The following is a 14414-nucleotide window of genomic DNA, read 5'->3' as shown; positions in this document are numbered from 1 at the left end:
TAGTGAGCAGTTTAATTCCATAGTCATGCAAATTAAAGACCATTAGGAAGGTCTCATTTTCTTAATGGTTCTTCAGACTCCGAAGGGAGGCTTTGATCTCACTCAGCCTGTTCCTTGATTCTCCTCCCCCCCCCCCCCCCCCCCGCCAGAAGCTTGAAACCTAAAATCCCCCAGTTGAGGAGTTGGACGGGACAGTCTTCTGTTTGAACGGTGCCCTCTTGTGGGCAGTTTCCCCGAAGTGAGGCCCGGAGATGCCTCCCTTTACTCTGGAAGTCAGCCTTCCAGACACTCAGAGGAGCCCAGGGTGGAGGGGGAGGGGGAGGGGGTACCCTAGTGGAGGAGGAGCTCAGCGGGGCTTCCAGGCCTGTGGGGGAGGGCAGGACGTCCATCTCATCCCCGCCCTGGTTTGCTAGATGACGGGGAATCAGTCCTCTGTGGGCGCTGCCCTGGGACGGTCTCTTCCTTGCCGGGAGCCCTGGAGAGGTGGGCAGTGTCCTGCTGCTTCTCTGGGTCCCAGACGACAAACCTGAGACTGAGCCAGGCCTGGGTCTCAGTGCCTCTAGGCCTGTGGAGGTTGTGGCCCCCAGCCCCAGCCCCCTGCATCCCCCACCCTCCACCCCAGCCTGGCAGACGCCAGCTGAGGTAGCTTTCCGGAGAATAAAGGAAAGGTAGATAGTGGGCGGGGATTTTAACCCTGGGGAAGAATTTCATTTTGAAAACTTTTGGGTTTGGTGTAAGTGGAACGTCATGGTAAAAGTCATGGACATTTTCTATGACTCTGTTTTAGCCGCAGATTTAAGCATGGGAGGAGGTCATGCGTGTGTTCTTTGGGAGTTTTTCGGAAGGCTGTTCTTTCTGTCCAGTGGCACTCTGAGAAATGGTAAAGAAGATATCTGCCTCTTGTTTTCTGTTTAACTGGAGATAATTGGAGAAATATTTAGTTTTCCTTCTGGTCCATATACGAACCTCGGACAGGTGATCTGGAGCCCAGAGTGCCCCTGGGATTCCTGGTTCTGCTTCTTCACAGAAATGCGTGTGTGTGCAGGGGCGTTCCTTGGGGGGAGGCCCCCGGGGTAGGGTCGGGGTCTCCAGGTTGGTGTCAAGAATGTGGGAAGAGAGGACTCAGCGATGAGGCCTTTAGAAGCATAGACTTAGGGGTCAGATAGGCCGGGTGCAGATGCCAACTCTGCCCCTCACTGCATGCTCGGTGAGCCAGCTCTCCTCCTGGAAAACGGATCTAGCGACATTGCCCCCCCCCTCCCCCAGTGTTTCTGTGAGGACAGAGGACACGACGGGACAGAGTTTGGTGGCTCTTGTAGTCGAGAGTTGACTGAGTCAGCAGAATTTGAGACTGAGGTCAGAGAATATCAGCTCCTGAAGCTGAAATGGGTGTGAATTGACTCAGAACGGCTGAGAGTAAGGCGGTGGCCATCTGTGGAAGGGGCTCGGTTGCCGTGATCGTGTGTGACTCTTTGACGAGACCAAGGACACTGATTCTAAACAAGGTGGTGGGAGGATGGTGCTTGAAGAGAGCGGAGTCCTTTTATCTCGTCTTGGGTGACAGGTGTGTTGGCGGCAGGGCTGCCGATGTGGAGGAGGGCGCATGCTGGCCAGTGATCCTCAGCCCTGTCTGGGCGGGGCGGGGGGGGGGTGACCCGGCCCGAGGGCCCCCCTCCCCGCGGGAGATGGTGCTCACCCGGCACCACTCACAGGGACTGAACCCTCCTGGGGCTCGATGGGGCCCCACTGTGGATGGCGGTGACTGCACACCGTTCTCTGGCTCTGCCTGGGAGCTCGGTCGCGCTCCTTCCCTCCGGTATCTCTCCGGCTGCCCACGGGCTTTGTCTTTGAAGCGGGGACGTGTTCCGGGTGCCCTTCGTGTGCTGGTCCGAGAGGGCAGGAGGCAACGTGAAAGCTTGTGGGGGTTTGGAAGTTCTCATTTCCATCCATTGTGGGGGTCAGGTATTTGTCCTTCATTCCCTCCGTCCCCCGAGGTGTCCCACTGCAGTTGTGTGGGGCAGTGGACATGACTCCGGCCACTGCAGGTGCCAGCCAGGCCCCACACAGTTAGCCTTCCCGCCCTCCCCCTCCCGGGCAAGTGTCCAAATAGAAAGAAGCATCTGCACTCTGACTGGAGGGGCCCAGGCATCCAGCCTCATCCGCACTCACCCATCACTCAGCTCTGCAGGGGCCTCCCGAGACTATTTCGATGAGTAGCCGGACTCTTAAAACGATGCCGTTGATTTGGCATGGTTTGAGCCATACCTTCTGGTTGTCGTGACTTTCAGGTTTTGAATATTTAGTTTATAGAAGCTCTGATACAGTGAATCACTTTATAAGTTTATTTAACTCTGAAATGGTAAATCATCAGGCTTTAAAATCATCTTTGCTTCTACACATAATTGTCATTTTGCCTTGTTTACATTTTTATATTTCAGGAATTTTTTGTTAACTTAAGTGGGGAAAAAGGATGGGGTTGCTTTTTGCTTCCTTAAAAAGTTTCCTTTTGATTAAAAACTGGAGTGCACGTGTATTCTGTTGTTAACGGCTCTGCAGTGATTTATTTATAGGGTGTAATCCTTCTGAGATGAAAATAGCATTCAGGAATGCTTTTTTTTTTTTTATTAAAATGGCTTTTATGAAAATCCATGGTAATTGTCATTGTATCTTTTGTGTTTTTTTTCTTTTTTCTTTTTGCATTCAGGTTTTCAAAACCCTCGGTACAGATGTTGTGAAGTCTGCGTTTGAAGGTTATAACGCCTGTGTCTTTGCGTACGGACAGACTGGATCAGGGAAGTCGTACACCATGATGGGAGATTCTGTACGTGGTTTGCACTGTGTGGGGAGGGAGTTTCTCGTTCTCTCTCTTTGGGCTGATAAAAACGACCCCTTTCATCACGTGGTCTGTACTGACTTGCTTTTCATGTTCTGATCATTCTTTAGCAGTAAGATAAAACTCAGTAGTAAGTTGGACTAAATTTCCTTTGAGATATTTTAAATTAGAAAGAGTTTTAAGTTTTATAAGCATGAATAATGGATGCGAGTCTCAGTTCATCTTCCATTTTTAAAGGCTTTATAATCTTATCAAAAAAGTATGCTGGGCCCACAAGTAATTTATTCTTCTTTCCTGCCAACCCAACAGTTTGAATAAAATTACTGAACTCTGTTCTTTTTAAAATTATTCAAAACACTTTTTCACAAGAAAAATGTAAAAAAAAAATCTCTTTGGTGGAAAGACGCTACATACATCCTGCAAATACATAAAAGGTGTAAGAATTACACAGGTTATACAGAGCGCACCTACAAGTCATAAACATCGTGTGCAGTTTGGCGGGTGGGCTGTATAAAGTAAAGCCTTTAAAGGTACACTTGCCCCCACATACGGATTAGGGAAAACTAGACATCGTTGTAGGGCCTTATCCCGTTCTGTGTTTCCTCAGGTCTGCATAGTGCTTGTGTGTTTTACTTTTCTGATGTCGTGGTGACACTGTCCGCTGATGCTCAGAGCGGCGGCCTGCTCTGGAAGTGGGGGTTCGAGGGGAGGGTCCCAGGGCTTCCTGCTGCGGGCTCAGTGGTGCCTTGAACGCTAGCGCTCGGTGGTTGCTGGAAGCTGTAGTGCGTTAAAGCAGGGCCGGTCTTTCCAGATGCAGGCCCTTCAGTGCATGGGTCCTGGCGTCTTAAATCCAGGCTTGACCTTTCCAAGAGGAGGAGCTCAAAGCTGTGCTGCGAACCCTCGGTGCTGGAGAGTAGGGATGGATTTAAGTGAAGAACAGACAGTTTTAAGAGTTTTACATTTCCTCTTAGGGATACTGCTCTCTTCCTACTTTCCCACTGTGCCTTCGGGAAAAACGCCTCCTCTAAAAATGAAGTTTGCATGTTGACTCCCTCTTAGCTGTTTTATGGAATTTCCACATCTATAAAGCACTCATAAATTACAGCTGTTTTTCTCTGACCTTATGGTTGAGGACTGTTTGGGTATTTTTATTTTGTTTTTTAAAGTAAGAACAAAATATGTGATGAAAGGTATAATTTTTCTTGACAAGAATTGGTGCTGAGTCAATGGTATAAAGGAAAAAAAAATTCCTAAACTTGGGGTGATATTTAAAAAAAACTTTTTGGGTGGGAGATCGGGTGAAGGGAGGGAGGGACTTCAGAAGACATCACGGAAGCCCTAAAGTTTCGGCCTCTAACAGGAACATTTTCCTCGTCTTTAGCCCCGTTCTGAAGTTCATAAGCTTCTCGGTGCTGGCGAAAGTGTGCATATTACTGGTGCTGCCCACGCTGCCTAAGTGATACGGGGTGTCAGAACGTTCCTGTCAGGGAGGCCAGTGCAAGTGTTCCTGCATCAAAGCAGGGATACACTGCATCTTTTAATGTGGTCATCACCTAAATTTTAAGACAATTCTTAGCTACTTTGAGGACTTACTAAGATTACATTAATGTTTCTTCTCTGCTGAGTGTGTATTTCAACTTTTTTTTTTGTCCTCTGACCAGATTAGATTTGTAACATGGGTTTTATAGCAGTAGATTGTCCTGTTTGAAAACTAGAGAATAAGTCCCTTTGTGTCTGCCAGCCACGATTTGGCCGATTAACAGCTGGTGACTGCCTATTGCCGTGGTCCCTAACTAGAAACTAGAAAGCTCAGTCCTCTCATTTCCGAGAGGAGGAAGCAGTCCTGGCGGGGTGGGTGGTGTGCCTGGGGCCCTGGGGTGGGCCTGTGGGCCCCGGGAATCTGAGTCCACTCCAGCAGATTCCAAAGGCAGTCATGGATTGCTTTTAGTTCAAGTGACAGCTGAGACGTTCCTCCCACTGCAGGGCGATTCTGGCTTAATACCCCGGATCTGCGAAGGGCTCTTCAGTCGGATAAATGAGACCACCAGATGGGATGAAGCGTCTTTCCGAACCGAAGTCAGGTAGAGTCCATGGTGTGGCCTGAGTCACTGAGTGTGAGCTTGATTCGGGGCACAAGGAATGGATAAAGGCTTTGGATTCCTGAAAGGAGAGTCTACTCCTTCCCCTCCTGTACTGTGAGAGTTGGCAATAAAGCTCAAAGCACATATGTCTTCAGTGACTTTCTCGGGTACCATTTGGATGAGGGTTTGGGAGGCTGGTAGAGGTCAGGCATGCAGCTTGGTCAGAAACGCATGTCAGATGCTCACCTCAAATGGAGGAAGCATCTGGCCTTTCAGTGTCTACCTCCTTGCCTTATTCTTCAGTTGAATAAGACTTGTGTGGTTCTTTTTGTCGGTAGGATCACTGTAAATCTAATCTTTAAATCAGTCTGGATGGTGGAGGTGTTTTTGTCCTCCTTAAACTTAAACCTGTGTGAGGAGACAGTGGTTTGGGGGCAGACGTAGCAATCAAGTGTCCTCCTTGCTGCCTGACCTCTCCGTGGCTGTGTGGCCTTGGACAAGGTATTTAAATCACCCTCAGCCTCTATTGTCTTCCCTGTAAAATGGGGATGATACTGGTACTTGCCTCTGGGCTGATGTAGTGAAATACTCCAGGTAAAGTGGTCACCACCCACACGGATGTGGCTGGTGCTGTCGTTGTTATTAATGTCTGAAATCACTTTACTGAACTCAACTCTATTTGGACCTTTTAGCTACTTAGAAATTTATAATGAACGTGTGAGAGATCTACTTCGCCGGAAGTCATCCAAAACCTTCAATTTACGAGTCCGGGAGCATCCAAAAGAGGGACCTTATGTTGAGGGTAAGAGTGAATAGAGTGAATTTTCACATCCTTATTCTTCTTGGGAATTTTTGTAAAAATAAGAGTTTCAGAGAAAAAAAAGTCTAGGCTAATGGTGAGATTTAAAAAAAAATTACTTTTGGACTTTTTATTCTAGTAAAAATGACGTGTTCTGTCACTACCCGCTGTTCGTTTAATGCATTTGTACTTCACTGGGCATCTGCTGACTTTGTGGGGCTTGCCAGTAGATTTCCTCTGGCTTTGAGAACTCGAGAAACTTGTTTTCCAAAGTTCTCAGGCAAGATAAGCAACCTAACCGGTCTCTTTCAATGGCTGTGCGTGATAGCGGTGTGTTTTTACTGACCTTCATGGTACCATGTGCCTATAGGGAGAATCTGAGAGCTCTCACCTTTGAGAAGAGGATTTGCAGTTTCCTGTGCCGTGGTGCTTGGCCTTCGTGCTGTGGTTCACGGCCTGTGTCACAGTCCGTTGTGAGGGGTGTCCCAAGGGGTGATGGGTAACGGGCTGGCCCTTGCTCATTATTTTAGCAGTAGGCTGGATTAAAGGCTGTCCTTAGAATAGTCAGCTCTCCACACCTCCGCTGTGTGCAGCAGGGGAGCAGCGGCTGGCCGGCCGGCCGGCCTGTGGGCTTTCCCGTGGCTGTGGTCCTTCCTGTGTGGCTTCCTGGAGGCCAGGCTGAAGGCTCGTCATGGGTTTGAAGGTGTTCCTGTTTCTGTTGCCTTTTTGACCTGGAGATACCAGGTGCACTGACAGGACGCCATCTACATGTTAGTAAATGTTTAATTGAACTTTTGCCTGTTCTGCCCAACGTGAGGTGTGGAACTATGTATTTGTTTTGTGGAGGGTGGGATAACTATTATTGTTAATAGTTTTAGCCTATCTGTGCCTTCATGTTTCCCCTTTAATTGTCTTATCAGATGTTACCACATGGTATAAAGCTGGCTTGTGAAGAGACAGAATAATCAAAGAGGGTAAAACATCCAGAATCTGATGGAGATACTTACTGGGGATTTAGTTTCTAACAGATCTGCTGTTGAAACATCAGGGGAATATGGGTTATTAACCTGTCTGGGAGGGAAAACAAGAAAATAGGTACCAGAGCTCAGTTTTTATGCTAAGGCAAATGGCAAATGGGTCAAAGATTTAAATGTAAAAAGTGACATAATGACTGTGAGAAACTCTGAGTTACTTTTTTCTAGAAATGGAGAAAGGAAAGTTTAAAAAATTTTTTACTTAAAATCCAGTAACCATGAAATGAAAGTGTTAACTTTGAAATGGTAAAACAAAACAAAACAAAAAGCCAACTTTATACTTGGCAGAAACACCATAAGATATAAGTAAAACCACAACTTACAAAGTGAAGAAAGTATTTTCAGTGCAAGTTTCAGACAAAGGACTAGTTTCCCTAATATATAAAGAGCACATATAAATTAATAAGGACAGCTGCAGCACCAAGGAGAAGAATGAACAAAGAGTGCGACTAGACTGTCCACAAAAATGGAAACACTGGTGGTTTTTAAATGGAGGAAAGAATGCTCAGCCTCGCTCATAATCAGAGAAAAGCAAAATAAAAATTCTTTGAGATAGCATCTGTTCCCTGTCCCCAGCTGATGTGGGGAAACCTGATGAAACAGGTTGGGAGATGGGCAGTCTTAGGCTTTGCTGTTGCTGGGTGTGACTTGCCTTCCATGGAGAACAGCTGTGCAGTTGCATCAGAATTTCTAATGTGCTTTGATCTAGCAATTCCACCCCTCAAGAATTTATTCTGCAGAAATTGTCACATGTTGGTAAAGACCTATATACAAGATTACTTGTAGCAGCATTATTTGTATTGGAAACAAAATCTAAACAACCTCTACAGTCTTAATAGGAGACTGTTAATTTGGAACATGTGTACGGTCGAGTGCTCTGCAGCCACAAAAATGAATGAATCACCTTAACTGATACAGAATGTTCTTCAGTGTACCACTGCACAGAAAAGAGCAGGATGCGAAACAGTGTGTATGGTAGGCTGCCACGTGTGAAAGGGGAGAAGGAGCTGGTTTTATATATGTGTAACTGCCTGTATACGTATGGTTATTTCTGGAAAGGCCTGGAGAAACTCATAACGTTGGGTTTCCTGACAGAAAGGGGGGGGTTATCGGGTGGAGGAGGGGGGAGACCCTTTACACAGAATACTTTTTGTAGCCTTTGGCTTTAAAACCATATGAATGTTTCCAAAAGGATGAATAAAAAGTGTCTGAAAAGGATTTAAAGAGGGTGCTGTAGGGTTTTGCGTGGAAGTAGTGTGCGCATTTCTCTGGCTGTGGTTGACGGTAGTGAGGCTGGTGATGGTAGCTCTCAGTTAGGTTATCCTAAATGCCGCAGGGGATGGGTACGCAGTGTCAGGTGAGGTGACAGAGGCCCAGTGAGGTTAAGTGACCTGTTTACAACCAGGTAAGTGTTCTCGGAAGCCGCAGAGCTGGGGCGGGACCTGAGGCAGCCCAGCTCCCGAGGCTGGTTATCAGCCACCACCACCCTGTCGGAACAAGTCAGCAGGTTTGCACCGCTGCGCATTAGTTTGTAGAGGTGCATTTCCTTTCCCATGGACGATATATTGGGTAGGTTTCCTCACACCCTCTTGATTTTTCAGATTTGTCCAAACACTTGGTGCAGAATTACGGTGACGTCGAAGAGCTCATGGACGCAGGCAACATCAACCGGACCACTGCCGCCACCGGGATGAACGACGTCAGCAGCCGGTCTCATGCCATCTTCACCATCAAGTTCACACAGGTGAGGGCGGCTGCAGGGCCTGCTGGCTCCAGCCTGAGGGCTTTACCTGCCGCTGAGGACCGACCTTGCTGAGCGGGAGCCGCGGCAGAGGTGGCCAGCTGCCCTGGTCTTGTAGTTAGGGTTGAACGTGTGCTGGGTGCTGAGTTTCTCCCTGGGTGCAGTCCCACTCATTTGAGGTGTCCTGATGTGCGCCCTTAAGAAATACTCAGCAGGCTTCTGCCCTGTTCTTGACATGAAAAAATAAAAAAAGAAAACTTGCTTTGTGCTTAATTAAGCCAGAGTTTTCCTTGTTGCAAGCTCTGTGGGAGATGATGGATTGCGAGTCAGGCCAGCTGGAGGCCCAGGTGAGTAACTCATTGTGGCGCATTATTGCTCTGTGGGACTCATCCCACAATGCTGATTACAATTATTAGAATGATATTAAAGGACAAGGGACATTCTTAAGTACTGATGTTAAGAAGTTGTTCCGATCAGGAGGCAGAGAGTGTTTTGAACATGCGTGGGAATGACTCGGCGTAAGTATGTGGTGGAACCGATGAATGGGAAGATGTAGGGTCCTCCCAGAACTTGAGCACATGTTGGGGTTTGGATAAGTCTTAACCTGGCCTGTCTTAACCATTGAGCACGTTGGAGAGAGAGAGACATAACATAACCTTTCATTAACGAGGGGGACCAGAGAGCAGAGAAAATGAAAACGTTCTCTGGGGTCAGCTGGAACAACTCCCGGTGCATTCTTCACAAGTTTGCCTTTCGTTAGACATTGTCTTTTGATTCACTGTTGTTGCCTGGTTTTCTCCTGCTTTCTGGTAAATGCGAATTAGAATGTGGCCACCCCTGTATCTAAGGGGCTTACGTTTCAATCAAAATGTAGTGATTTCTTTTTGGCATTTTGGTTCAGCCTGTAAAGCATAGGTTAAAAATCTTTAGGAATGTAAAATTTTGGTAGAATCCAGAACCAAAGAATATAATACTTAAGATTTTCACTGTTTTGTAAGGGGAAGGTGTAGCTCAAGCGGTAGAGTGCATTCTTAGCATGCACGGGAGGTCCTGGGTTCAATCCCCGGCACCTCCTCTAAAAATAAATAAGTAAACCTAATTACCTCCCCTCGCCAAAAAAAAGAAAAAAGATTTTCACTATTTTGTAATTGTGAAATAAATCGAATTTTAACATCAAATAATGGTTGAATGATCTTTCACCTAATTGTCTATATTTATCATGTTTTGGAAAGCCGTTGTGCCTGTAATATTGAAGATTTTTAGATGAGAACAAAAGCAGTCATTTGTTTACTTGTATTTTTCTTTGTTGAGTGCCCCCCTCAGGGCCTTAGTCTCCTGAACTGTCACCGTCGGACTCAGCCCTTTTTGAGAATGACCACGTGATTTGAGTCACGGAATACAGAGTTCTTCAGAAAGTTTAAGAGTCACGTCTGGTAGATTCCTACTGTATTCAGTTTAGTTTCTGTAGTCAGTAAGAAGGCTGATGAAACAACAAAATTAAAAAAAAAAAAACAAACTCCCCCGAGAGATGAGTATGAGGCGTGGAAAACAATTGGAATTTGCACTATCAACAGCGCCAGGGGTCTTCATACTTTTCGGTTTTGCTTCTGTGTTTCACCCCAGGCAAAGTTTGACTCTGAAATGCCGTGCGAGACCGTCAGCAAGATCCACTTAGTGGACCTCGCGGGAAGCGAGCGCGCGGATGCCACGGGGGCCACCGGGGTCCGCCTCAAGGAGGGCGGGAACATCAACAAGTCCCTCGTGACCCTGGGGAACGTCATCTCTGCCTTAGGTGGGTTCGGGGCGACTCCCGCCTCCGCTCATTCTGGTGCTGCTGTGTTAGTAAGAAGCACTTAAACGTTTCATGTTTGTGTTACACATCTGGTTTTTTGAAGCCAAATTAGGGGAAAAAAAAAACTTAAATAATTGTCTTTAATTTTTTCCCCCCTTTTTTCTTTCCCCCTCCAGCTGATTTATCTCAGGATGCATCTAACCCTTTTGTAAAGAAGAAACAAGTTTTTGTGCCTTACAGGGATTCTGTTTTGACTTGGTTGTTAAAAGACAGCCTTGGAGGAAACTCTAAAACCATCATGATTGCGAGTAAGAGTCTGAAGTTTTTTTTCCCTCAGTGTATAGTGTTTTCTGTGAATTAGCTGTAAATATTGAAGTTTCAAGTGTCTCATTAGGAAATAGCACCTTTTTTATTAAAAAAGTAGTTTTTCTGTTTTGAAGACAATCACCTACTGTGATCCAGCCGACAGCACTGTGTTAACTCGCTCCCCCCGTCTTAGGCACACACACTGCCACGTTCCCAGTTTTGCGAGCTAGGATACTCGCAGGGTGATGTCAGCTTTTCTTCACTTAAAAGACAGGATAGAAACTTCTACTCTGCTCCTTGTGGGCGAAGGTCACTGTAGGGACATTAAGTCAAAGTAAACCAACTTTGTTTTTCTATTTTAAAGCAGTAAATGTGGAATTTAAGAATTGAGAGGGAAAAAAAAAACAGTAAATACAGCAAAGAACCATAACAGTAACACTTTACCTCTCTGTTTTCATTAATTAACTGGAAGAAGCAGAGGAGAGAAAAAAAGTGTGCAAAGGGCAGATAACTGTCGAGGGGAACTCAGAAGCTCTCTCCCTCCTAACTCCACTCCCCGTGGCCCCCTCCCCCCATTTCCACATCACCCCACCCACTAAGCCTCCTGGGAACTGGAGGCAGAGGGTCTGCCCCAGGGTGTGCACCCCAGACGATGCAGCAGTGGGGTCAGTTAAGCCCCACAGTTTGTCGTGGGGGTGGGTGGGGTGGGGCTGCGATTAGCCAGAAGCTTTAGGCAGAAAAGAACGAGCTGATTTACTGACTCTTTTCAAAAATTTTCACGCTCTGGACTTTCACAGATGGTAGATTTTGCCTGAGTTTTTAAAAGCATTTTAATTTCTACTTCATATTGAGAAGGGTTAAGAGTCTTGAAACCCTCCTCTTACACTTTCAACAGAGGAAACTCCCTAAACTGCAGCGGAGTGTCTCATATCTCACTTTAGATTTAGTTAGATGGCTGATTCTAAACTTACGACGTGCGAAATGGCATTTAATTTGGTACAATGAGTGCCCTTCCAAGGGGTCTGAGATCATTTTTAATATTCATGACCGTGGCAATGAATATTTACTCTCTCCAATGACCCGGGGTTAATCTGACTTTTAAATTACAAATCGACTTTGTGTTCAAATGAGACGGAGTGCTGGGTAAATTGTTTTCTGAATTCATGCTTCACAGCCATTTCACCCGCTGATGTCCATTACGGGGAGACCCTCAGCACCCTCCGCTATGCAAACAGAGCCAAAAACATCATCAACAAGCCCACCGTCAACGAGGACCCCAACGTCAGGCTCATCCGGGAGCTGCGAGCGGAAATCGCCAGGCTGAAGACGCTGCTTGCTCAGGGCAGTCAGGTCGGTTCCTCTGAGGTCCGTGGGTCACCTTCTCTGAGTAATGGCGTCTCTTTCTAGATCCGCCTGAGACACTTGTCTCACCCACTGCATGGACTTGAGTAAACAAGTGCTCAGTAAAGCTGTGGAGGCGTGAGTCGGGCTGTCCTGCACATCGCCCTCCTGTCGGCCTTTGCGTCCTCGTGTGCTCCGTGTGTGAGATTTTATCCCCTAGACCTGAAATGACTAACTACCTAATGGTTATCAATTATGAATGGGAATTTAGCCTGCAATAGGAGTAGCAGCATAATGTCCATTAGTGGAAGGAAACTGAGGTGCTTGGAGTAATATTTAAAATTCTACCCATGCATTTTATGACTTAACTGTATTTTAGCAGACTGAAAGACCCATCTGAACAGCTTTCTGAATGTAGCATCGCCCACTGTGGAAGCGCTGATGCTGACACAGTGACAGGTGTGACATGCCTGCGGCCTGGCTGAGACGATGTCTGGGCTCCTGCCTGGTTGTTGAAGCAGCCTCGCTTCAGGGTCTTTCTGTGTTTAGTGAAGGAGCCTTGTCCTTTCGTATTTTTCACGGTAAACCTCCGTGTAATCTGCACCGCACGCAGACAGAGCCACGTTCTGTGATCGCGGTGTGCCAGGCTCTGATGGGGCCACTGTTGTGAGAGAAAATCAGGGGTAGCTTTTGAAAATGTTCAAGTTAAATGGGAGTTAGAAATAAACAAAGGTATATTTCTTCCCATTTCCCTAACCCAGGAATGGATGTCTGAAGTCTTATTAAAAAAAAAAAATACTTTTCTTTAAATGCAAAGTGCTCCCTTTAGAGCAGTTTTCCGTCCAGGAACGTGTGGCCCTCGAAGCCCTCGACATCCCGTAAGTGGTCTGACCTGTGAGAGCATTGACGGCTGGACACCTGGGTTTCCTCTGCCCTGGAACAACTGACAGCCCTTCCCTGTGAGCTGGCTGACCGCGGTGGGGTAGGAATTGCTCCGTATGTAGAAATACCTCCATGTACGTTTTCCTCTTGCATGCGGAGCCTTCTCGCGTGCAAAAGGAAGCTGTCGGCGTGCATGGTCCAGCTGCGTGTGGTGCTGGCAGGCTCACAGCACTTCTGACATGAACCGCAGTGCTCATTTCCACTAAAACACCTTGTTACTGGGATCTTTTTCCAAAGTTTTTAAAACGTTTACCTGAAGTAGGACGACTTGATGGGCTCACCCAAACTACCGCAGGGAAAGGAGAGTGCCTGGAAAATTCTTAAATTTCTTGTACTTAACATGTTACTAAGTCATGAAAATGAAGGAAAAGAAAGATCAAACTTTTAAAACTAAACTAAGGAAATCCTAGAAAGGAGCCTATCACGTGGATGGAAAACCTTTATTAAAACTTTGACAAATTCTGCCTGAGGAATGTCTTCAGAGGTGCCAGTTGCCTTATATTTTGTGACATTTTGTCTTGGTTCTTTTGTGGTCAAAAGACCACCCACAGTAATTGAAGGATTATTTTTACTGTAGTTTGTGGGGGCCAGTGAGGATGGAAAAGATAGCTGTCTATTTTAGGATGCAGTAAAGATTATGTTCTTTGATAAACTTAATACATTACAGTAAAAAGAAGAGTCCAATTTAAAATAATTTATCACTCTGAAGCTGTAAATTACTGTGAGACAATACAGGCTTATCCGACATTAATTAAATTTGTGCTGCTCCAAATAAGCAGGTGTGCTTATGTGTCCATTAAAAGCTCCTCTGTACATTTTCCTGATGACATGGCTGTATTCCCACAGTGTTCCATCCCAAATGCTGCCGTGGTTCGCTGAAAATATTACTCACATCAGTCCTGCTTCTGGGTTATTTGTTTAAGTACAGCCAGATAAAAACTCCTGCTTCTGATAATTTTATGTACTTGCCACTGCAAAGTGCTATGTGTATCAGAATTTCAGAAGCACTGTTAAAGCGAAAGATTCTGACGTGTTCTTGCTTCTCCTGGTACATAGATACACAGATATATTTATGTGGTAGTTTATACATATATGTATATGTGAACTTTTTATTGAAGAATTATACACATTGTAAGTATATGAATCAGTGAATTTTCACAGGCTGAATTCACCCATCGAACCTGCATTCCATCACGAAACAGAAGGTACCAGCACCCTAGCAACTCGTCTTCATGGTCCTTTCCGGCTGCTGTTTGCCCTTCCCCTCAAGGGTAGCCACTATCCTGACTTCTAAAGGCGTAGATTAGTTTTTAGTTTTGCCGGTTTTTGTTCTTTCTATAAATATAATCATGAAATATGTACTCTTTTGATCCTACTTTTACTCAACATTGTATTTGTAAGATGCATCCACGGTGGTCCAGGAAGTTGTAGATCCGTTTATCGTCAATTTTGGGGCTGTGTTGTGTTCCACCATGCAAGTGTGTCCCAGCTCTGTTTCTGATGAGCTTTGGGGAGGTTCCTTTTTGGGGCTCTCAGTGCTGCTTG

General features: G+C 46.0%; 1 protein-coding gene across 9 annotated transcripts in view; it reads left to right on the top strand.

Annotated features, from left to right (window-relative positions):
- The window catches only part of KIF16B (kinesin family member 16B), a 244002-nt gene that overhangs the window by 36375 nt on the left and 193213 nt on the right, over positions 1-14414 (top strand). For all 9 annotated transcript variants that reach the window (XM_064475898.1, XM_064475897.1, XM_064475900.1 and 6 more), the window contains exons 4-10: positions 2705-2821; positions 4817-4914; positions 5607-5716; positions 8349-8491; positions 10112-10280; positions 10457-10588; positions 11761-11936. In XM_064475898.1, coding sequence (XP_064331968.1) covers positions 2705-2821; positions 4817-4914; positions 5607-5716; positions 8349-8491; positions 10112-10280; positions 10457-10588; positions 11761-11936 — 945 coding nt within the window. The remainder of the gene's footprint in view (positions 1-2704; positions 2822-4816; positions 4915-5606; positions 5717-8348; positions 8492-10111; positions 10281-10456; positions 10589-11760; positions 11937-14414) is intronic.

This window comes from Camelus dromedarius, chromosome 18 (genome assembly GCF_036321535.1).
Source record: "Camelus dromedarius isolate mCamDro1 chromosome 18, mCamDro1.pat, whole genome shotgun sequence".
In the NCBI taxonomy this organism is placed as follows: Eukaryota; Metazoa; Chordata; class Mammalia; order Artiodactyla; family Camelidae; genus Camelus; species Camelus dromedarius.
This window is presented reverse-complemented; position numbering and strand designations above follow the sequence as displayed.